At 43.1% G+C, this 23173-nt stretch overlaps 1 protein-coding gene across 14 annotated transcripts in view; it reads left to right on the top strand.

The window, feature by feature from the left end:
• AOPEP (aminopeptidase O (putative)) overlaps positions 1-23173 on the top strand; it is a 345091-nt gene that overhangs the window by 247913 nt on the left and 74005 nt on the right. For all 14 annotated transcript variants that reach the window (XR_009251735.1, XR_009251737.1, XR_009251738.1 and 11 more), the window contains 2 exons: positions 20729-20791; positions 21211-21285. Coding sequence is in view for 10 of the 14 variants with exons in the window: in XM_058695511.1 (XP_058551494.1) it covers positions 20729-20791; positions 21211-21285 (138 nt within the window). In the remaining 4 variants the exon portion in view is untranslated. The remainder of the gene's footprint in view (positions 1-20728; positions 20792-21210; positions 21286-23173) is intronic.

Raw genomic sequence — 23173 nt, 5'->3', positions numbered from 1 at the left:
ATTAAAATTAATTGTAGCTGTTACATGTTACTTTTTAAATTCACCAACTAGAAAATTTTAAATGACAAATGTGGCTTGCGTATATTCCTATTGAACAGTGCTGCTGTAAAGCTATTAGTTGAATTAAAATCTGAGTGCACCATGCCTTAAAATCCCCCACCAAATAAATGTAAGTGAAAACATCTATATTTTTGTCAGATGTATGGATAAAGATACAGCCTGACCAACCCATACACGCCCTTCAATCTGCTCTGACGGCACAGATGATTATAATGCATGGATGGGAGCGCTTATTCACAGTGGACATCCAGAAGGGCATGAACTAATTACCAGCCTCACCTCAGCTCCTCATTTCAACTCCCAGGCAACCTGTTTCCCGAGGTACTATTAAGTAGCATACAGACGCCAGAGCGCCTCACGGCCCATCTCGGGCTCTGTCTGCTCTGGGGGAAGTGCTCAGCACATGTGACATGGCAAAATCACAGGCAGCAGTGGCACCGATGAGGATAGAGAAGATGGGGGAGAGCTGATCACATCGAGTGTCTGGGAAATAGGCGGGAAGCAGCTCAAGCTCCCAGACTTGCTCCTGCATCCCAGAAGTTACAACAGCAGGCTATTGTGTCGTCTTGGAAAACACCACTTCTTTTTAAGCACACATCTACAAGTTGCCAAAGGCCACACAAGCAAATGATAGAAAACTCAAGTCTCCTAGGGAAAGTGGGCCGGTTACAAAACAGGAAATTTGATAAGATGTGGTGCTTGTAGCACAGAGAAAGTCAGTGGTTCATTAGGCGAATAACTTGTAGGCTTGTTTTTGCACGGTTTAGGTAATAACACCAACATTATTTTTTGTTTGTTTAATTTTATTTTTTATTTTTTAAAATTTACATCCAAATTAGTTAGCATATGGTGAAACGATGATTTCAGGAGTAGATTCCTTAATACCCCTTCCCAATTTAGCCCATCCCCCCCTCCTACAACCCCTCCAGTAACCCTCAGTTTGTTCTCCGTATTTAAGAGTCTCTTATTTTGTCCTCTCTGTGTTTATATTATTTTTGTTTCCCTTCCCTTACGTTCATCTGTTTTGTCTCTTAAAGTCCTCATATGAGTGAAGTCATATGATTTTTGTCTTTCTCTGACTGACTAATTTCACTTAGCATAACACCCTCCAGTTCCATCCACGTAGTTGCAAATGGCAAGATTTTATTCTTTTTGATTGCCGAGTAGTACTCCATTGTGTGTGTGTGTGTGTGTGTGTGTGTGTGTGTGTGTGTGTGTATATATATATATATATATATATATATATATATACACATATATATATACCACATCTTCTTTATCCATTCATCCATCGATGGACATTTGGGCTCTTTCCATACTTAGGCTATTGTTGATAGTGCTGCTATAAACATGGGGGTGCATGTGTCCCTTCGAAACAGCACACCTGTATCCTGTGGATAAATGCCTAGTAGTGCAATTGCTGGGTCGTAGGGTAGTTCTATTTTTAGTTTTTTGAGGAACCTCCATACTGGTTTCCAGAGTGGCTGCACCAGCTTGCATTCCCACTAACAATGCAAAACAGACCCTCTTTTTCCACATCCTCACCAACATCTGTTGTTGTCTGAGTTGTTAATGTTAGCCATTCTGACAGGTGTAAGGTGGTATCTCATTGTGGTTTTGATTTGTATTTCCCTGATGATGAGTGATGTTGAGCATTTTTCATGTGTCGGTTGGCCATCTGGATGTCTTCCTTGGAGAAGCGTCTATTCATGTCTTTTGCCCATTTCTTCACTGGATTATTTGTTTTTTGGGTGTTGATTTGATAAGTTCTTTATAGATTTTGGATACTAACCCTTTATCTGATATGTCATTTGCAAATATCTTCTCCCATTCTGTTGGTTGCCTTTTAGTTTTGCTGATTGTTTCCTTTGCTGTGCAGAAAAAAGCTTTCTATTTTGATGAGGTCCCAATAGTTCATTTTTGCTTTTGTTTCCCTTGCCTCCGGAGACATGTTGAGTAAGAAGTTGCTGCGGGCAAGATCAAAGAGGTTTTTGCCTGCTTTCTCCTCGAGGATTTTGATGGCTTCCTGTCTTACGTTGAGGTCTTTCATCCATTTTTTTATTTTTTGTGTATGGTGTAAGAAAGTGGTCCAGGTTCACTCTTCTGCATGTCGCTGTCCAGTTTTCTCAGTACCACTTGCTGAAGAGACTGTCTTTATTCCATTGGATATTCTTTCCTGCTTTGTCAAAGATTAGTTGGCCATACGTTTGTGGGTCCATTTCTGAGTTCTCTATTCTGTTCCATTGGTCTGAGTGTCTGTTCTTGTGCCATAACACCAACATTATTTTAAAGCCCGTTGGGATACTCCATCTCAGTGGTGTCTATAAGAATTCTACATTTAAATTCTTTTAATGTTTATTTTTGAGAGAAAGAGAGAGAGAGAGAAACAGAGCATGAGTGGGGGAGGGGCAGAAAGAAAGGGAGACACAGAATCCGAAGCAGGCTCCAGGCTCTGAGCCATCAGCATAGAGCCTGATGCAGGGCTCGAACTCGCGAATTGCAAGATCATGACCTGAGCCGAAGTTGGACGCTTAATCAACCTAGCCACCAAGGCGCCCCAAGAATTCTACATGTAATGGTCATTCAAGAAAACCGAGACTGGTTGGTTTGTTTTTTACAAATTCCAGAGAAATTGTATTTTTCGAATTATATCTGCTATGAGAGCCTTAGTTCTTTTTTTTTTTTTTTTTTTTTTTTTTTTCTTTTTTTTTAATCAATAATAGCATTTACCATTATGAGGTGAGCTTTGGGGGCTCCTAATAATTTTGCTGTCATTTTTGTCCAGTGGTTTGACTCATGTTTTCTAAGTGAGTAGACATCTTGTAAGGGGTACTTTGAGATACATTGACTAGATTCTCTGGCCTCAGTTTGGGCAGGGCCTGTAATGTTGAGTCACCATGGTTTATCGAATAAACCCCTCAGAGTGATACACTGTTCCACAGTCACAAGAGACGGAGAGTTTTCGTTTGTAGCCTGATTTTACATGAAGGCGTCTGTGCCTTCATGCTCGTATTAGTTCAGGCTGCCACAACAAAATCCCACAGACTGGGAGGCTTAAGCAACAGACATTTATCATCTCACGGTTTGGGAGGCCGGAAGTGCAAGATCAAGGTGTGGGCAGGTTTGGTTTCTCCTCAGGCCTCTTTCCTTGCTTACATACAGCCGCCTTTTCGCTTTGTCCTCACGTGGTCTCTTCTTCTGTGTTCGTACAGATCTCTGTCCTAATCTCTTCTTATAAGGACACCAGTTGGATTATATTAGAGCCTACTAATGTGATCTCATTTTACCTTAATCACCTTTTTAAAGGCCGTATCTCCAATACAATCACATTCTGAGGTATTAAGGGTTAGGACTTCAACACGTGGATTTTGGGGAGAAAACTTCAGTACTTAGCAATGTTTATTCCCAACACTTCCCTGATTAGTTCCACATTTCTTGTGAATCCCTTCAAAATGGCCAATAAAAATCACTCAAGTCAACCTCACTATATTTTATTCCCCTAGGGATGTATATTTTGGGTGTCTATAGTTTTGGGAGGGTCCCAAATGACATTCTGTCTTGTGGAATGAGAGAGAAAGAAATATGGGAAGGAAGGGTCTGTTCTCCCAGAGAGTACTAGGCAACTGAAGGTCTGTGCTGGGCATTGCGTGTTAGTGGGGGCATCTGATCTGACACTGTCTAAATGCATAAGGCACCATGAGGAAACAGGAGGCATTTCCCTTTGGTGTGCCAATGAAAGCTCTGTGTCCTTCCTTCTTTTCTCTCCCTTCAAAACCCGATTTCCAGAAAGAATTTGAATCTCATTCACAAGAGTCTAAGAGGAGACTCCAAGGGAATAATAAGGATGAAAAGTGTCTCCTCTCCCTTGAAGATTTCCTTTGTAACTGTGTTGGAGCCTAGGCTTCTACAGAGCTGTGAAGCATCCCAGGCCAGATGGATGAGATTTGTGAGAGGAATCTTCCAGGGTCTGAAATCATACCCACTCCAGTGCCTTCCCTCTCTGTCCCCTCCCTTCTTCCCACAAATAAAGCCTGTACGGCTGTCCTTTATGAGGGACTGTGGATGACTCAAAGATGAGAGAACACAGGCTTTGCCCTCAACATGCTTAATAATTCAGTAGGGAAAACAGATACACAAATAACCAACCTAAGGCAGAAAGCAGTAACTTGTGAAAAATGAACTAAAGTTTAGCATTTGGAAGAAAGAGGTCATTTCCCATGTGTGGAAGCAGGGAGGGCTGAAGTACCATTTGAAGGCAATCTTGAAGGACACGTAGGAGAGAAGGCCATTCCAGGCAGGAGGAGAGCCGTAACCAGCATCTGGTGGTAGAAAACTGAGCATGTATGTTGGAGTCAGAGCTCTATGATGGGGAGGCAGGGCTGAGGAACCAGTTTGTCATAAGCATGATTAAGGCTCGGTGGGTAGTGCCCAGAGGAATGGAGGAATGGAGGCAGTATCCTGATGGAAGGGAGGGGGGAAAGCAGCTTCCTAGTGAGCCTCACTGTCACTCCCTGCTCCCTCCCAGCCTCTGCCACATTCTAAACAAGGTCATTCTGCCCGCAGTAATAGAAGGGTCAGTGCATTTTTTTTTTTTTGTAGCGATAAAAAAATATAATTGGTGAATGCATTTTTTTCTTTTTAGAGAGAACGTGTGCAAAAGCAGGGGAGAGGAGCAGAAGGAGAGAGAATCTTAAGCAGGCTCCATGCTCAGTGTGGAGCCCGACACAGGGCTCAATCCCATGACCCTGAGCTGAAATCAAGAGAGTCAGACACTTAACCAGCTGAGCCACCCAGGGGCTCTAGGTGAATGCATTTTGACCACAGTTTGGAATAGTGATCTTTCCCCCTTCCACTTCCCTTGTCAGGGACAGGTTTATTGTTGCTTGCTTTTCGTGGAGAGTGGGATCTGCAAAGGGCATTGATTAGTTAGGCAGGACCCTGCCAGACTGCACAGGAACTTGGATGTGATGCTGGAGGGTTCCCACAAGATTCAAGAGCCACTGAGGGCCGCCAGAGGCTTGCAGATGTGCAAGCAGCCTGGCTAAAAGGAAGACTCCTGGATGAAAGGCCAAGCCTCACTCCTCCATTCGGGTTCTAGGGAGTTTCGGGAAGTGAGAGGAACAGTGAGGGAGTGACTTTCACTCCATAGTTTTTAACTTCGAACTCTTATGTCCAGGAGCTGTTCATTTACATGGATGCTTTTTAAAAGCATCATTCAGTATCTGGATGGCCAATGGTGTCTCCCCAGAAAGCACATGCAGTGGGCCAACAGATATCTACAGGTGCCCTCAGAGAAATAAGTAAGAAGCCATGTGAAACAGGCACAAGTTCATGTAATGCAGATAACATGACTGAATCCTGCTAAGTGATGAGGGAAAACACTGAAGATATTGACCTAGACTGAGGCCTGCATCCTTTAGGATCTCAGATTGGACATCTATTTTTATTTTTTTTTAATTCTATTTATTTTGAGAGAGAGAGTGCACACATCTGCATGAGCAGGTGAGGGACAGAGAAAGGGAGAGAGAGAATCCCAACCCTCCCCCGCCAAACTGTGAGATCATGACCTGAGCTGAGATCAAGGGTCGGACACTTAACAGACTGAGCCACCCAGGTGCCCTGGACACCTATTTTTAAAGTGAGCTCAGGAAGGCATATGGGAATGGCTCTCTCAGGTGGGTAAAGAGCATTTAAGAACTTGTTTCTTTAAAAAGAATAAAAACTCTGGGGGCGTCTGGGTGGTTCAGTCTATTAAGCATCCAACTCTGGCTCAGGTCATGACCTCACAGTCCGATCTGTGAGTTTGAGCCCCATGTTGGGCTCTGTGCTGACAGCTCAGATCCTGGAGCCTGCTTCAGAGTCTGTGTCTCCCTCTCTCTCTGCCCCTCTCTCCCACTCATACTCTGTCTCTGTCTCTCTCTCTCTGAAAAATAAATGGTGAAAAACAATTAAAAAAAAAAAGAGTAAAAATTCTGAACTGGCCCAGAGGGACACTAACATGATCAGGGTGTGACACTGTGGAGAGAAAAACAATATTTGCTTCCTTTTGAATCAGAAGGAAAAGGAAGCAGGAGCCACTAGCTTTGAAAAGTCTATTTGGCTCCATCCAGTTGATAGAGACAGTTGGTAGGGGCCTGTCTACACACATGGTTTTTAATAAAGAGATAAGTGTGGATATTTTCTAGAACCATAGCTTTGTGGGCTTGGGTTAGAGATCCTCAAGTCCACGAAGCCCAGTCGTGCTGAGACCTGGTTATCAGAATCATCCAGGAAGCTGTTTAAAACTACGGACCCTGGGCTCAGACCCTACCTAGTGAATGATGCTCTCCATAAGTAGGGCTGGGACCAACTGACAGAATCCATAATTAGGTCATATTCTGGAATGTATTGAATCAAAAGAAGTTTTCTTATTCACTGAGTATAATCTAGGCTCTTAGGATCCTTTAGTCTTACATTCCTCCTGGGCAATCCAATTATTTGGCAGTATGGTTCGGGTTTATTTGTTCAACCATTATGCCACGCATTGTGCTGGACAGTGGGCTTATGGAGCGGAAAGGACACAGCTCTGCTCATGAGCCCATGGCCCATAGGGGCATCTACAAACCAGCCATTTTTTCCAGGTGTGCAAAAGGGGCCTCTGCCCTGAGTTTGAGACCTGAGAGGAATCAAAGAGGTTGACTTCTTTGCCACATTCAGCTAGGAGACTAAGTCCATTGGAAGACTGCATGCCTGGAGGCAGGAGACTCAGCTGTGCCCCACTGGGTCACAAGTCAGCCAGCTCATGTGCAAGGGAGCCAGTGTGACTGGCCTCACGGTATAAAGTCTGGTAGTCCATGTTTGGATCTACAGGTGTTACTTGTTTTTCAGGCTCATATATACTGTGCACCCATGAGAGAGATTCATCTAAGTAAGGACATCGCAGCAATCATAGTGATACCACTTATCAGGACTTCATTGTAATGGTGCTTTATCTATTTCATAGAGAGACATCTCTGGAAAGAAGGAGCAATGTAAACTCAAAGAATTAGCACAAAGATATCAGCTTTAGGTTGTAAACCTTTATGTCAATAGAAAAGCATTTGATTCTACTTTTGAAGAACTGCCCCTATTCTCTGTTTTATTAGCCTGAAGGCATATTCTTGTAGACTCTGTAGCAAAGGCTGGTTATTCTGTATTTGCCTTGTACTCTTCCCACATCTGGGGAAAGCCCTGAGACCCAGTAGTGTGGCGACTTGTGCACTTGTTGCACACCCACACACCCACACACACACACAGGGCCCCTTGGCACTTTGACATTGCACAGCATTGTTGCACATACTGATGTTCAGCTCTGCATCCCATGCCTCTGGGCAGTGGCTCTGATGGTGGCCCTCCACGATGCTCACAGGGACTTCCGCCAGCACCTGCCGCCAGAGCACCTGCTGACAAGGAAAGCTATTAGGAACACTTGGCTGATTTTAGGCCACAGGCCTTTTTTTCCCCTTCTCTTTTGTGGAAAGACATTATGTCGTACGAAATAGGTGTATATTTACTATGCGCGTGGTATGTGCTTCTTGGGTGTGGCCTCTATTGCTTCCTGGTTAAATATTAGTCTTTTCTGGTGTTGCACAGCCTTCAGTCTGCTTTAGAATCCTAGACAGGAGCAAGTCTTGGTGAGGAGCTCATTTTTTCTCCTATGGGGGAGCTGCACCCCAGGAGTGGTGGCCTGATCTGCCCAAGCTGATAGCTCTTGTGGATGACAGTGCCACAGCTCAGCTCTAGGACCCTCAATCGTCTGTCCATCCAAGTAAGGTATTTTGTGTTTTTAGCAGTGTTACTTTTAATCCAAATCAGCTTGATCCCATCCTTGTCTTCAGTTTTACAAGACTTATGAAGAGATAACAAATGAATACAGCAGGGAGCTCTGAGCGGTGGTGATTTTTAATGTAACTAATGACTGCTCCTTTTCCTAAATCTGTTCTTTATTCTTTCGTGGGCAAAAATGTGCCTTGTGCATGCAGTAATATGAACCTCACTTTCCAGGGCTTTTCGTAAGTGTGTGCCATGGTGTATATACATCCTTCTTCCAATGGATGTTTCTAAATAGTAGCCCTGTGTATCTGACTGACTACTTTGCATGGGAAATTTATGGCTTTACGGCATTTTTTGGTGTGAAAAATAGGAGTGTGTGTAGAGATGAGTTTAGGTCTTTGCCTTTAGAAAGACATAGCTATTCCTCCCTTGAAATGGCAACTAAATTAGGTAATAAATATCAGGTCACCAAGATAACAAATGAGAAAAAGCAATTGGTCTAACAAAAATGTGTGCTTATGTACTTTCTAAAGCATTTAAGGGATGCATCCTTTATCTTCTTACTTGCATTCAAAAGCAAATTCCAACTAGAGTCCCTGGCTTTTGCCCTTATTTTGTCCCCTCCACTTCCCCAGAGCAGGAGAGCATTGGGGTGCACGGCCCGATGGTGACCCACCAGGAAGTGTATCGCAGGTCAGGATAATAGTTCATGATTGTCAAACTTCCCAAATCCAAATACGTGTTTAAAACAGGACAGCATGTCACACACCTATCTCTGTATGACAGTTGTCTGTGATTTATTGGCACTTGGCAGTGGGTGTGTTCGGCTCATTCAACAGCAGACCCTGTCCTTCCAGGTCGGCCTTCCAGCTTGGGCCTTCACAGGCTCAGTGTTTCTGCTGCTGATCCTATTTATAACTACCACCACCATATCTAAGTGGGGTCCAGACAATTTGATGCATAAAATGCAAGGCTGCATTATTTTGAGGTTAAGGAGCAGGAACAGAGGCTGGGTGGGAGAGGAGAGTCAGTTATGGTGTATCCAATTTGCTGTTTTCACAAAGCACGCTGTAGTGAATTTTTGTTCTGCAAACCTAATCCTATATTGGATGCAGGAGGCAACTGATACATTAGATGCAGCTTTGCAAGCAGTCCTGTACTGCACTAAGCTGTGTGGCCTTGGGTGAACCACTTGCCTTCTCTGAGCCCTTCCTGCTTCTTTGGGGAATGGGGGGCACTGGCTTGGGTGAAGGCCAGAGCCACTTTTTTACCATATGCTGTGCCCAGTACCTGGCTGAGCTGTGAGCTCCAGATGAGCCTGGTGGCCTCTGAGAGGAGCAAAGTTGGGATTTGCTTTTCCTCTAAGCATCTTCCTTTCTTACCTAGGAATCTGTGGAATTGCCCTTAGTTTGGAGTGGTATTGGGAGAGTTTTCATATGTTTCCTCCTGAGTGGTGTTTTACAAAGGTACACTCTCAAGAAATCTTGTGTGTGCATTTCTTTGCTCTTCAGTTGGCACATTGCTATTTGAAATGATTATTAGGAGAAATCATAGGTAATAATCAATCTGCAAGAGCGTTTAGGCTGGCTGATCATTGAAGAATAGGCATTTACTTCTATTGCAAATCAGTTATTCACAGACCTGTTTGGCCAGCAGGAGGTGAAAAAAAATTTTTTGCCAGGGTTGTCGATGTCTTGAAATGCCTGCAGATCAATAAAAGCTTCAGGTGAGTTTACCTTAGACAGAGGCAACTATTATTTTTAGGACACATTTTGAGCCATAAAAATAAATATTCACTTATGTCTGTTCTCCAGATGACCTTGGGGGGAAAAATGTCCAGTGAGTTCTGGGAGAGGAAGACATTGGGGCCAAATGGTCCAGAAGGAGCATCTCATTTTTTATGCTGCTTTTATATTTAAATCTGTAGATTATTTGCACTTTAAAAAATAAAACCAAGCAGAGCCAGTAATGAAATGTTTATGAGAAATTGCTACAGTGATCGCTGAGCTTGTAACAGAATGTTGCAATATTCCTTATATTGACAAAGTAGAACCTATTTGGCATTGAGGTATAACAAGAAATGATCAAACCCAGATGCTTTCCTAAAATTATATTTTCAGTGCATTTATATGTCTGTTACAAAGTGTGCTACATGCTAAAAATATTTTCCTTTGTAGGCTAAGGGAATTTCAAACCACATTGAGAGCTACATAGATCAGATGGTTTTTCTTAAAGAGCATTTAGGGCATCCTGGTTGTCATTAGTCCTGACCTTGCAATACGACATTATTTATGCCAGAAACCTTCACAATTCACTTCTTAATCTCAGCAACTTTATTGGCATGAAAATGCATGGAAGGGAGACCAGAGTCAATACATCAGACTTGGGGGCTAAGACTCCAGGGCAACAAGTGATAATAGGGTTGAACTGGAGAGAAAGGCCCTCACTCCATGGCCTGTTTATGGGGAGAGGTTGTCTTCCGTGTTGGCAGCTCCTCTGGTCTTCATCTCCTTTGCTCTGTATTCTCTTCCTTTTTCCTCAGTTGTGTGTGCAGTCACTTTTCATATTCCTTGTGGCCAGACAAAGATACGTTCTCTGTAAGACTCTTCCTGGTTATACTTATTGGAAAGTTGGCTTCTCCAGAGTTCTTGCTGAGTTTCTCCTCCTCAGATTGTATTTCTTCATCGCTGTCGGTGATTTTGTGACTGAAAGATGTCTGCCTGAGTTTTGTATAAATGCATCTAGTGAATGAAAGTGTAAATGGGGGCGCCTGGGTGACTCAGTTGGTTAAGTGTCTGACTCTTGATTTCAGCTCAGGTAACGATCTCACGGTTTGTGAGGTGGAGCTGTGTGTCGGGCTCTGTGCTAACAGTGCAGAGCCTGCTTGGGACTCTCCCTTCTCTCTCCACCCCTCCCCTGCTCACTTTCTCGCTCTCAAAATAAATAAGTAAATAAACATTTAAAAAAAAACCTGTAAATGGGTAAATCCAAGAACATGTAGGTTAGATAGCTCTGTGTAGAATTGTATTTATCAATTTAATCTTTCTCTCTTCTTAATTATTACATTAGCTTTAAATGCACGTAGCTACTATCAGGATTTTAGATGTTTTTGCATCTAACACCTGGTCATATTGGTACTTTCAGAGAACAATTTGGAAATATCAAATTTCATTTTACAATATTCTTAGAACAACAGTGGGCTTATTGTTTTGAGAGAGATGGGACCAGAAACAGAATGATCCCCTTTATAATAAGGCACATGAGAAAGAGAACTTGCTTCCTCATGTCCACCAGTCCTTTGGGAAGGGACAGGCACTTGTTCGTTGTAGCTCAGCCGTGCCATATCACCATAGGCCCCATCAGTGGCATCACATCTGTGCGGTGGTCAGGTGAGGCTTTGTATCATGATGTCACATCTCATTGATTTGATACCTTTGAAAGTTTACTTAAGTTCAGAATATCAGACATACGGCCCAGGCTTTTGTTCTGGGGCTGGGGGGTGGGAGGAAGAAGAAGGGAATTAGCATCTACCGGCCCATCTTTGTGCCTCTTGCTTTATGGGCTATTTCATTTCATCCTCAGCTCTGCAAGACAGACAGCATAATCTCCTAGAGGTCATGTGACACGCCCGAGGTTACACAGCTTCTAGCTGGCAAGGATGGAGGTAGCTGAGGTCTAAATTCTGAACTGTATATTTCTTATTACACATGGCTTTGTACAAAGATTGTTAAGCCACATTCATAAGACAGCACTTAAAAGCAACAACAGCATATCTAGTGGTATATTAGCCTGGTTTCCAATGCTCTTGGACCTCAGAGAGCAAGGCAGTGAGGTAAGAAATGTTCAGATGGAAGGCAAAACTAAAGCAGACCTCAGTATTTATGGTATAAATTGAAATCCGTAATTGTAAAGACAGAAATGACCAGCAGATTGTTAGGTTTAAGAGAATCTAACATACGTAATGTTAATATGAATATGAATTCCCTGGGTAGATTCTTAAATTCTGCATATTAGGTGCTTATGATGAGGCTAATAAAGCTTTAATGTTCTTTGTGGTTCTTTTTCATCTCTCCTACTACTGAGCACAAAAGCTGTGTTGTATGCAGAATGGCTGGGTTGATCCCTAGTAGAGAGAAGTTATGTTTGGTATCTAAAGAACAATGAGAGTTTGCTGCTTGGCTGATCAATGCTGGATCAAGTTCACATTCCCTGGCTCCTACTCTCCCACCTACACAGGCAGGGGGGTGGAAGTGAAGCAAAGGAGGGAGGCTGGGTCCTTTCTTCACTGAGAAAGAGATGTGAGCTTGGGCTTTCCTAATATGGACACAGCTGAGCCTGTGTAGCATTAAACATTGATTTAATCCACTGCTGGAGGAAACATCCTACAAAAAGTGAAGAGATTAGCAGCCAATTAATTCTGACCCTTCCCGTTGTTTTCCTGGAACACCTCTTCTATGGATCTAAATGTTTGGTGAACAAACAGTCTGGAAAATAGCTTTTTCTCATGTATTATTTATATTTGGGACAGCCATCCTACCCACCCTCCCATTGTGATGGATTTTACTTTCCTTACTCTGTGTGTGGTGTGTGTGTGTGTGTGTGTGTGTGTGTTCTTACTTCTGAACAGAAGTGGGATGATTTAGGCCCATTGTGCTTGTTTGCAAATTGTGACTTCATTGGGTTCTCTTGGGAGGCCAGATGAGAGGCAAGCCAGTCTGAGTGCCAATGTTTTTAAAAATAGACATGCTGGGGCCCCAGACTCCCAATGCATAGCCTCCTTTAAAGGTACCATGAAGCACAAGGCACTCCCAGTGCAAATATTTACAGGTACCACACCCACTCCATCTTAGGGAATAACCAAAGGGACCTAGGCATGAGCATTTGCTTTTCAAGCTACTGAAATACTAACATATATGTTTATGCTTTTAAAAAATAGTAACTAATATCTTCTGTAAGGCTTGTTGCCAGAGTAGTTTTCCTATAGCATCATTGTAGTGTGTTTTTCTAAATAAGGAAGCCCATCTGGTAAGAGGATGGTGTCCAACACTAAGCAGGATCAACCTGGGTTGCTTCCTGTGCAGAACAGTAGCTTTTGCACATAACGAAGGGTCTTTTCCATTGGTTCACACTGACCCTTAATCATGGCCAGAAGTCTTCCAAATGCAAGATATTTGTTTCCAGGGAATAGGTGGCAGCCATCGACATAATTAGAGCATTGTCTACAGGGGATGAGTGGGGAAATAACCACCTCATATATACAGCTTTCCAGGTTCCCTGAAAGGCAAGGATCTATGCTGCTTTCACTCAGGATCCAGAATTGTATTAACTGCGAACCTGGAAAAAATTCTGAAAAGCCAAATACCCATCCATTCTTGCCTCCCTTCTGGTTAGTGTTGAGATCTTCCATTTCTTTTCAATCTTTTGTCTATGTGTGTACTTAACTAATCTTGCTGAGAAGTTCATCCCTATGTGTAAACTATAGGAAATGCTACGCTGGGTCAGGCTGACAGCATTGTGTCTGCTGACTACCCAGAGACTTATTGAAATAGAACTTAATAGATGGCTGTCCTCTGTGGCACTGACCTTGAAATTTAGATGTCTCCCAAACATCTGGAATTTCTTAATAGTAACTTGTTAGAGATAGGTCATCATTAAAATGATCTAAACCAGGGGTTCTCACCACTGGCAGTACAGTGGAATCACGGGGGAGGCATGGGGGTGGGGAAGGCTTTAAAAATGACTGATGCCAGGGTTCCACTCTCAGGATGTGAATTTAAATGGTCTGGAGTGCCACCTGGGCATTGGGATTTGTAAATCCTCCTGGTGATTCTAAGAAGCAGTCAGGGGACCCACTGATCTAAAGCCACACCTAAATAACTTTATATTTCACCTGTGAAACTCTTTAAGGTCAAAGTGTCCGTGAATGTTAAGCTTCTGTAAAGAATTGCAGTCATACAGATGCTGAAGGGGTATACAATATCTATTTTCTGAAATGGCCATTTCAATGGATTTTTATGGTATGGGATAATATTTTATGGGCTGTGTTTTGATCTGACGTTGATCGGATCCACATAATAAGCAACTATTTTAAAGTAAGACAGTCATGCTAGATGTTCCTTAAGCTCTCATGCTAGAGTAGAAAGAGTACTACATTTACAGCCAGGAGATCTAAGGGCCACACAATATTAAGTACTAAATACAGGAAAATTTAGGGCACCTGGCTGGCTCAGTTGGTAGAGCATGTGATTCTTGATCTTGGAGTTGTAAGTTCGAGTCCCACGTTGGGTGTAGAGATTGCTTAAAAATAAAATCTTAAAAAAAAAAGATACAGGGGCACCTGGGTGGCTGAGTCAGTTAAGCGTCCAACTTGATCTCAGCTCAGGTCATGATCTCAGGGTTCATGAGATCAAGCCCCATGTTGGGCTCTGCATTGACAGCATGGAGCCTGCTTGGGATTCTCTCTCTCTCTGTCTCTGTCTCTGTCTCTGTCTCTCTCTCTCTGCCCCTCCCCTACTCTCTCTCTCTCTTACAAAATAAATAAACATGAAAAAAAATTTTTTTAAGGTCCAAAAATTCCCCAAGACTCAGTTTCTTCATCCTGAAAATGGGACTGTGTGGGAAACAAACAGAATGGCCTACATGTGGAAGCACTTTGCAAGCCTTACAAAATTGACCACCCTGGTTCTTTCTACCAGTTCTGAGGTTCCGTCATCTCTGATATACATAGCAGTTCAGTACTTTTTGTGTCTTAAGGTCTCTTCTGTCCAGCTTCTAGCGATGTTGTAGTCTTAGTTTTAACAGTCTAGAATTTGATAAATAACAACTGCACATCACATGTGTCTCTCGATTTTCACAACTCTCTAAGAAAGGAGGCTTAGACCTCACACGATGGATATATGGCAGAGCCTGGATTCAAAGGCTGTCTGCATGCTCCTGCTACCATGCCGTGTCACTGCCTGGTCACATGTGTGTCCTGAGGTGAGGGACCGTGTCTTACTCATCTCTGTGTTCACAAGCTAGTGTTCTGTTTTGCAGTAGGCTCTCAGTACATTTGTTAAATGACTAACCTGTCCATATGTCCAGTCTACATTCTTCTTCTGGAGGTCAGAGCTCATTTCTTCTGGTTTTGATATCAAAAAAGATAAAATACTTGGTTGGTTAACATTTTTATAGTATTTCAGTGTGATGTCTGTATAGCACTGTATTTACTTTTGTTTTATATTTTAACAGTTTTTTCCCTTGAATTTTATGACTATAATCATACGTCCTTACCTTTTGTGCTTCACTTCTAAGTGTTTTTAATGGAGAGAAATATTAGAACCATAACATTTTTTCCAGACCCCCTTCCTCTCCCAGAAAAAAAAAAAAAAGAAAATTAAAGAAAGAAAAAATAAACCAAGAATATTTTATTTATTCTTATTCCTCCTTGCCCAAAACAGAGTTAAGACAGCTTCCAAAGCAAAATACAGAATGATAAAAATAAATTAAAATATTAAAAATGAAGCAATGTGAAAATAATGGCAAGAAAATAAGATGGGGCCAGGAATTAAATTAGCATACAGTATGCACTCCCTGCAGTTCCTATGCTTGGTTTAGTGTAAGGTCACAGAATTTTCTAGAAGAGGGAAAAGGGATCAATTTGCAGTGTTCATGAGGTAAAACAAACCAGGTGCCTCAGTCCAGCTATTCCTGATGTTGATACCAGGGAGAAGTTTTTCCTGTGGGTCCTCTCAGAAAATTACCCTTTAATGTAATAAACAATCCTCTGAAACCATCCTTACGGTAAACATTGTGATGGATTTTATGGGGCTGTTTCTTATAATGTGCCTCAATAAAGGTTGATGGCTTCTTACCAGAACATAATGCGATAAAAGGAATTTCACAGAGCACCAGTAAGATGTAGTCCTGCGCCAGCTGTATGGTGGTCTGCTCTAATCCAAAAGGATCTTAGAGTATCTAGGGTAAGGGTTTGGGCAATCAGAAAAATCTGTAAACCTTCTGACAATTGATGTGTGTGGAGGAAGTGGGTAGGGGACCGTGTGTGTTGTAGGGGTATTTTTTTTCCTAGGGTGCCAACAGCTGATAGCTAATGCTTCAGATTCTCAGAGGGGATCTACCAATGCAAGAACCAAGCATGTTCCCTCAGGCACGTTCCGTAAAAGTTTCTAACAGTTTGGGGTTATGATAGCTGAGAGAAAGAGGTTCTGTGAGCCCGTTCACTGCAGAACAAATGTGGGAAGGATTTCCTTTTTTGAAAACCATGCTTTATAAGGATTCCACTAAGAGGTCCATTGGGCAGGGCCAAAATCCTTGTGAGAGAGAATTAGGCATTCATTCTTAGAGACACAAAATGGGCAATAATAGAAATTATAGCCTTTCTAAAATCAAACAAAAGATATCATAAAGGAATGCTACATTCTAAAATGGTAGAGCAAAGTTTAAAGACATAGACATATGAGAACTTTGACCCCAATCAGGATTACTTCCTTGTTGTTATTTGCAACTTAAACTAGCCTTGATTTTATTTCCAGTTTTGTGTACATGCTTACTTTTCCATTTACCCTTGATATATGTTGGCTATAGATCCCTTCTGAAACCAGCAAAAGCTTCTGGACCTCTCTACCTTGTTTGGTATTAAAAGGTCTTTTGACTTCTTACAGTAGATAGTTTTTCCTCTGCTGTGCCCAAGGGAGTGTAATTTGCCATCTGAGGCTGTTTGGACTAATTAAAGGGCTCCCCTTGTCTGCCCTTTCGGCCTTCTAGGTGACTAAGAAAGTGTGCTGCTGCTTCTCATTCCTCCGGACTATAGCTCATCATGAAACAGAAGCACATATCCATCCTAACAACACGACATTGATATCACTATCTTATTCCAGTGAAAGGAGTCATTTCCTCTTAACAACAACAACAACAACAACAAAACCAAAACAAACAAACAAAAAAAACAGAAAAAGGTTTTCTCTCCAAAAGTAGTCTCCAGCCACTAGATTAAGTCATGCTTTTATTCTAAAGCAATGGCATTTTCCTCAGCCTCTGAAATTGTCTTCAGCTATTATAAACTGCATTGACAAGAAAGTTTCTTAGAACAACTTCCTTTCAAAACTTGCATCTCTACTAGACGAAACATTTTTCAAAACATAATTCAAATAGAAAACATCTGTTTTTAAAAGATAGCTTTAAAGTGCTTTCACCACTTTCTTAAAGATAGTTATTAGACTATCCATCCCTGACTACGGAATTCCAATTTTTAAAAAGTGGTCTTCTTCCAGTCTCTCCACACGTTACCTTTGTCAGGGTCAGCCCATGAAGAAAGAGAGATTCAGGTGGGCAAAAGGAGAAATGTGTGGAAGTTATATTGAACACAAAAAAAGAATTAAAATTTTTCTAATAATATTTTCCCAATAATTTTGAAATATGTTACTGTTTTATTCCAAATTAAATTCAGCTGCTAGCATCATTTTAGAATATAATTTTTATGATTAATATTAGGGAATTAGGAATCTTTATTTCTCATTTCTATTTTTATTTTCTTTTTGCTTTTCTGTTTTTATTTTTTTTAAGTCATTTTAGAAGTACCCTAGCAATGAACTGAGGTCCATGGTCTTTCTCTTTAAAAAATGCACAATTTTGTGCTCTTTACAAAACAAGGTATTTTAGTGGAAAAACAAACAGGAGCTAATTAGAAAGATCTTCATCTTGAGACTCTTCCCCTTGAAATTTCATACACTATTCATTCAGCCATTTGTTCCTATGTCTTCCACTCACTTACTTAACATACGTATTTCGTATCTACTATGTGCCAGCAGTGTTTTTATTGACTGGATAAAAATCAACAAGAAAAGAGACAGTATCTCTTTCTTCCTGGACTTTATTTTTTTTCCTTCCTGGACTTTAAAGCCAGTTGGGGAGATAGACATTCAACAAATTAATAAAAAATAGCTCTAATAGAATGTACAACACAGAGCGAGCCCTAATGTAAACCATGGGCTGTAGTTACTAATGATGGATCAAATATTGGTTCATGAATTGTAACATGCAGCACAGTAATGCAAGATGTTAGTAACAGAGAAAACTGTGTGTTATGTTGGCATATGAAAACTCTGCTTTCTGCATAAATTTTTCTGTTAACTGCTCTAAAAAATAAAGTCTTAATTAAAAATAAAAAAATATTTAATAGCTCTAAAAGATAAGCAATTTAAAAGAAATAAACAGGATGCTATTAGAAGGAATAGCAGGGGTGACATAATTTGGACTGGGGAATAAGGAAAGACCTTTCTGGAGTTGTTGTTTAAGGTCAGAACTAGAGAATAAGTAGGAGCCAGCCAGGCAGAGAAGAGAAAGAAGTACATTCTTGGTGAAGCAAAGTGATATCATTTGAACTACCTTTGGAAATATTCTTCTGACTTCTCCATGGAGGATGGATCATGGGTGTGGTCATGAGGGTGCATGAGTACAAAGGAGACAAGTTAGGAGGAACTTAGAATGGACCATAGCTTTTATCTACTCAAAGTAGTAGTAGAACAGAATGACAGTAGGATTCTTTCCTTTGCTCAGCTTATGCCAGAAGCCATTAGGTTCTCCATGAGCCACAGGCTAGGAAGACAGAAGACTGTTAACAGGCAGCAAGACGGGGTTCCCAGGTCTCCATTCCTAAGATCTTTCCAGCAGCTCAGTGGGATTTTTAGAATGAGGAACAATCGTGTGTGTGTGTGTGTGTGTGTATCTGAGACTACAATAAGATGAGAATTATAAGGGAAAACAAGCCTTCAAGTACTAACTATCCAGCTGTAAAAACACATTTTCATAGAAATCTGTGTCGGATTTAATTTTCAATAGTTATCCATTCCTGCTACTGGATTGTTGGAATTTATTTTGTTTTTTGTTTCTTTTAAGGCTACGTGTCAAAAAATTTTTGATAAGTCAACAAAAAGGATACTTAAGGAAGGTCCACTTTAGGCAGGGTGCTGTTTTAATACATCAGTGTTGAACGATTTGTAGCAGAGTTCTTAGGGATAGTGAATTCCCAAGGAAAAAAATTCTAGTGAGTAAAGGGAAGTGTTTACCAGTATATAGATTTCTATTGATTCTGGAACTGTAATTAGCAGCGTGGAAGCTCAAATAGTTCAAGGTTTTGTTTCCATTTAAAATTAAGCAGCTCTGCGTATACATAATCCACTTCATCATTTGTAACTTTTATCTACCTATGTGTACTGTGCACTGGAAATTTGCAAGACATTCACTATTTTTATGCATTTCTTTTACAGTGAAAAATTGTATATGATAGTTGTACATTACGTAAGGATTCACTACCACTTTGAAAAATCTTTACCAAATGAGCATGCATTTCATAGCACTTAGCTAGTAATGATACAAAATGGCTAATATGCCTATCTAACTCTATAGAGTGACTTTTTTTTTTCTTTGTATTCCTGGAAGCACAAACACTTAAGAATCCCCCATTTGAGCAGACCTGTTGTTTATTTTAGGACATATAAGTGCATCATCAATGTAATTTTAAGTAGTCCAGTTATGAATATGGGATGAAGGGATAAAATAAAGTTTTCCACTCTGATGTGTCCATTAAGAAGCTCCTCTTTGTGTAAAATACTCCGTGGCAAAGTTGCTTCTATTTAAAGTAGTGAGTTTGATCTTGGCTTTGATCTAAAGCTTTTGATCTTGAAAGAAGGATGGGGTAGCAATAAAGAGAGGGCAAGACAGATTTTCTTTAAAGAAATGCGATAAAGTTAAAGGGATGGTCAAGATCAACAAACAGAAATGCTACCCGACTCCTCTCCCCAAGCGCTCACCCCCATTCTGGTTCAGCCAACTTCTGATGCGGATGGGAAGAAAGTCTTTTGGGGGTCGGCGGAAAAACTTGGAGTATCGCAGGCTTTTACAAACTAAGGGGAAACTTTCCCCTAATAAGGAATACAGAATGTACCCTTTTAAATTCAACCACTGTCGCTGGCGGGGGTGGGGTGGAGGTGGGGTTCCATGGGCAGAACGCGTGCGGTGCCTACTGCGCTTAACCGGAGCGTGTAGGCTCCGTCGAAGCGCGGGCGGTGCGCGGGGCTCGCCTTTACGCGCTCCCGGTTTCTCCCTGGGGAGGTCACCTGTCACAGCCCCGGAGTCCGGAGGGGCCACTGAAAAATGTCTACTTAATGGCGTCTAATCCATTCCCGGAAAAAAAAAAAAAAAAGTCCACTAGGAAAGTTCCTTTCCGCTCCGCATAGACCATCTGGACACTTAGGTTTCTGACGGGAGAAGCGAGGTGGCCTGGCCGCGGGGGTGGGGGCACTTCTCAAGCTAAGCCCTTTCTCCTGCGGCCGGGCCGCGCTTCGGCACGCTCAGCGGCAGAGAAACCCTTTCGCGGGTCCCCCGGAGCCCGCGGGGGTGGGGGCTGGAAAGGTAAGGCGTGCGCGCCCGGGTCGGTCCGCGCGTGGGAGGACGCGGGAGCGCGGGCGCGGGCGGGACTCGGGGAGAGGAAGAAAGACGTTCGCAAAGAGAACAATAAAATAGGGACGCGCCGGCGGGGGCGGGGGCGGGCGCGACCTGCGGGGAGGCCGGCCCGGCCGCCTATACCTTTAAGGCAGGCCCCGCCTCCGCCCCAGCGCCCGCCCTCCGCCCGCGCCGCCGCCCCGGCCCCGCGCCGCCCGCTGCCCGCGCTGCGCCTTAGGTGTTGCGGGCCCCGCGCGCCCGCTGCTCTCGAGCGGGCTGGCCGGGCGGCGGGCGCTGGGCGCGGGCGGCGGGGCCCCGGCTCCCACCCTCACCTTCCGCGGTCGAGGTAGTGGGTCAGCGCGCCGAGTTGGTGGGGCGCGGGGGAGGGAGGCTGGGGCGGCTCCCGGGGTAAACTTGACTCTGTCCCCTTCCCCCGCAGCCGCTGCAGAGGGAACGCCAGGCCGGGGCGGAGTGCGGGCTCGCGCGGCAAGTGAGCGTCGAGGTGAGTGCGGGGGGCGCGCTCCCCGCGCTCCCGTCCCTCCTCTCCCTCCCTGGGGCGGTGGGTCCGGCGCCGCATCCCCGCCGCGGAGTCCCCGCGGCGCGACGCGCGACCGCGGTGGGTAAGATGGCCCCGTTCGGGGGGCTCCGGCGCGCACCGGCGCGGGGGCGGGCAGCCGGGCCCGTGACCGGAGGGAGCGGCCCGGGCGAAGGTCACGGCCTGGGTGCGTCGCACCCCCCGCGCGCCTCCCGGGCCCCCGGCACTGAGGCCGCCCAGCGGGCCCGGAAGGTGCCCGTGGCTTCCCCAGGTGAAGCGCAAGAAGGCTGCGTCGCGAGGCGGTCGATCGTTTCTTTCTCACGCCGAGGAAGGGCCCTCACGACCCGTCGTCCTGTTTAAAATGCTCTGTGGTTTTTGAACTTCAGGTCGAGAAATGGATTCGAATGAACCGGAGACCCCGAAAACGGAAGCGAAGGGAGACCGAACAAGTGTTTGAAAAGGTAGGGCCCTCGAGAGAGAGCACCGGGTGGAGTTCTTGAGAAAGCTCCCTGTCCGCCCCAGAGGACTTGGTCACAACAATAGAGTAGCGTTTTTTTGTTTTTTTTTTTTTAAGTTTTAATTAAATTTACAGTAGGCTGTAAATTAACCTGGATAGTTACACAGAAAAATTGGTTGACAGTGCTAATGATTATGGACGTACTATGTTGTCAGGAAGAGGATGACCCCGGATGGAGCTATGTTTCATGTCCATTAAATAGAGCAATGGGACATAAGCGGGTTCCATTATTATGTTAGACCAGTAGTAGTTATTATGGCAGTTGTTAAGGTACTTCTAGACGGGCGGGGGCGGGGGGGGGCGTTCTGAATAAATTGCCCACAATATCGGGTTTCTCTGTTCGGTTGTGATAGACACAGCACACTCACTTAGCTTTGGGACTTTAAATTAGAGTAATCTTAAAAATGGAGGGAGACGATGGATTTCTTTTGAAACCCTAGGAGGGATTTTATTTACTGTAAAGCACATGAAAAACTTGTTTTTCTAAATTTAGAATTTCAATATGTTACTTTGCAGAAGTTTGGACTACCTATTTTCTCCTGAAATTATATTAAATTAAAACTTGATTTGTCATTATAATAAATAGTATGAAATAAGGTAAGTATAGTTTGTTGTTTTCTGAGTGACTTTTATTGAAAGCTCTTAAAAGTGAATAACGTTTTCACAAATGTTATAGCAGATACGATTTTTGTTGCGCCTACTTAATTACTGTACTGTTTTTTGATTCTTGATAGCACCAGGGGATTAAAATAGATGTGTGTTGTTTTTCTGCTGCTAGAATGTATGATGAATCACTCCTGGTTCTGAAGCCAAGTTCTTGCTGATAGCATTGCTGCTGACTTCGGTGATGTGTTGCCTTAGTATGGGCATTGCAGTGTCCGAGAATGTGCACAAAGCACATCATAATGAAGGTGATCCCAGAGTTCCAGAGTGCATGTAAGGATACCAAGGCCAGCTTCTAAGAGAATGGGGAAAAGAACTGGCCTAGGATCCTGGTCATTTGTAGGGAGACATTCAGTGTGTGAAAAGTGGCACCCCAGCCCTAACCTTTTTAAACAGAGTCATATCTGTCAGTTCAGTTAAACAGTAATAGAAAAAGGTGTCATTTTGAAGAGACTTGAGTTTTCTGACCATACCTCGGCATGCTGTGGTAGGTTGTGTTTGTTTAACTTTCATGCTCTAGGTGTTTTAAAAAATGTAAGGTGATGAATCTGATCATAAAATGTCCAAAGAAGGGAAAAGTTTTATGGCTTGCTTAGTATTGCAAAAAAAAAATTTCCAGCTATGATTTTTTTAAGCCAAAAATAAGATTACTCAAGTAGACCATATGCCAGGCGTGAATGAAGGGAAGCCGTTACCTTTGTGGATTACTAGGTACCATCACTCCCCAAATCTGAACTTGAAGTATTGTGACGCCTTCAGAGAATGAGAAGGGGGTGCTGAGGATTTCAGAGAATGAGAAGGGGGTGCTGAGGATTTCACCTACCAAGAAAATGGGGTTCTTTGCTGAGCCTTCTCGGCTCCGTAGAGGCTGTGTATTAGAGCTTATGGGCAAGGTGCACGTTTGACTTTTCTTAGAAAACGTGGGCAACAGTTTTAAAGAGGATACGAAAATGAAGTAGGTTGGGATCAACACACTGAACTTGATTTCAAAGAATGAAGCTGAAAGCTGAAGCTTTGAGGGAGGAGGTAGAGAGGTCAGAAGATGGGAGATTTCAGAGTTGGATCAGAGAATATTAATTATCAGCGTGTCCAGTCTTTCTTCCTGGCTCTGCGAGGCAGCCGAGCCCTTTGCCCACTGTTTTGCCTGTGTTACAGCCAGGAGAGGGTTA

This window comes from Neofelis nebulosa, chromosome 12, assembly GCF_028018385.1.
Source record: "Neofelis nebulosa isolate mNeoNeb1 chromosome 12, mNeoNeb1.pri, whole genome shotgun sequence".
Lineage (NCBI taxonomy): Eukaryota > Metazoa > Chordata > Mammalia > Carnivora > Felidae > Neofelis > Neofelis nebulosa.
The sequence above is the reverse complement of the archived record's forward strand: the minus strand, read 5'-3'. Positions and strand labels throughout refer to the sequence as shown.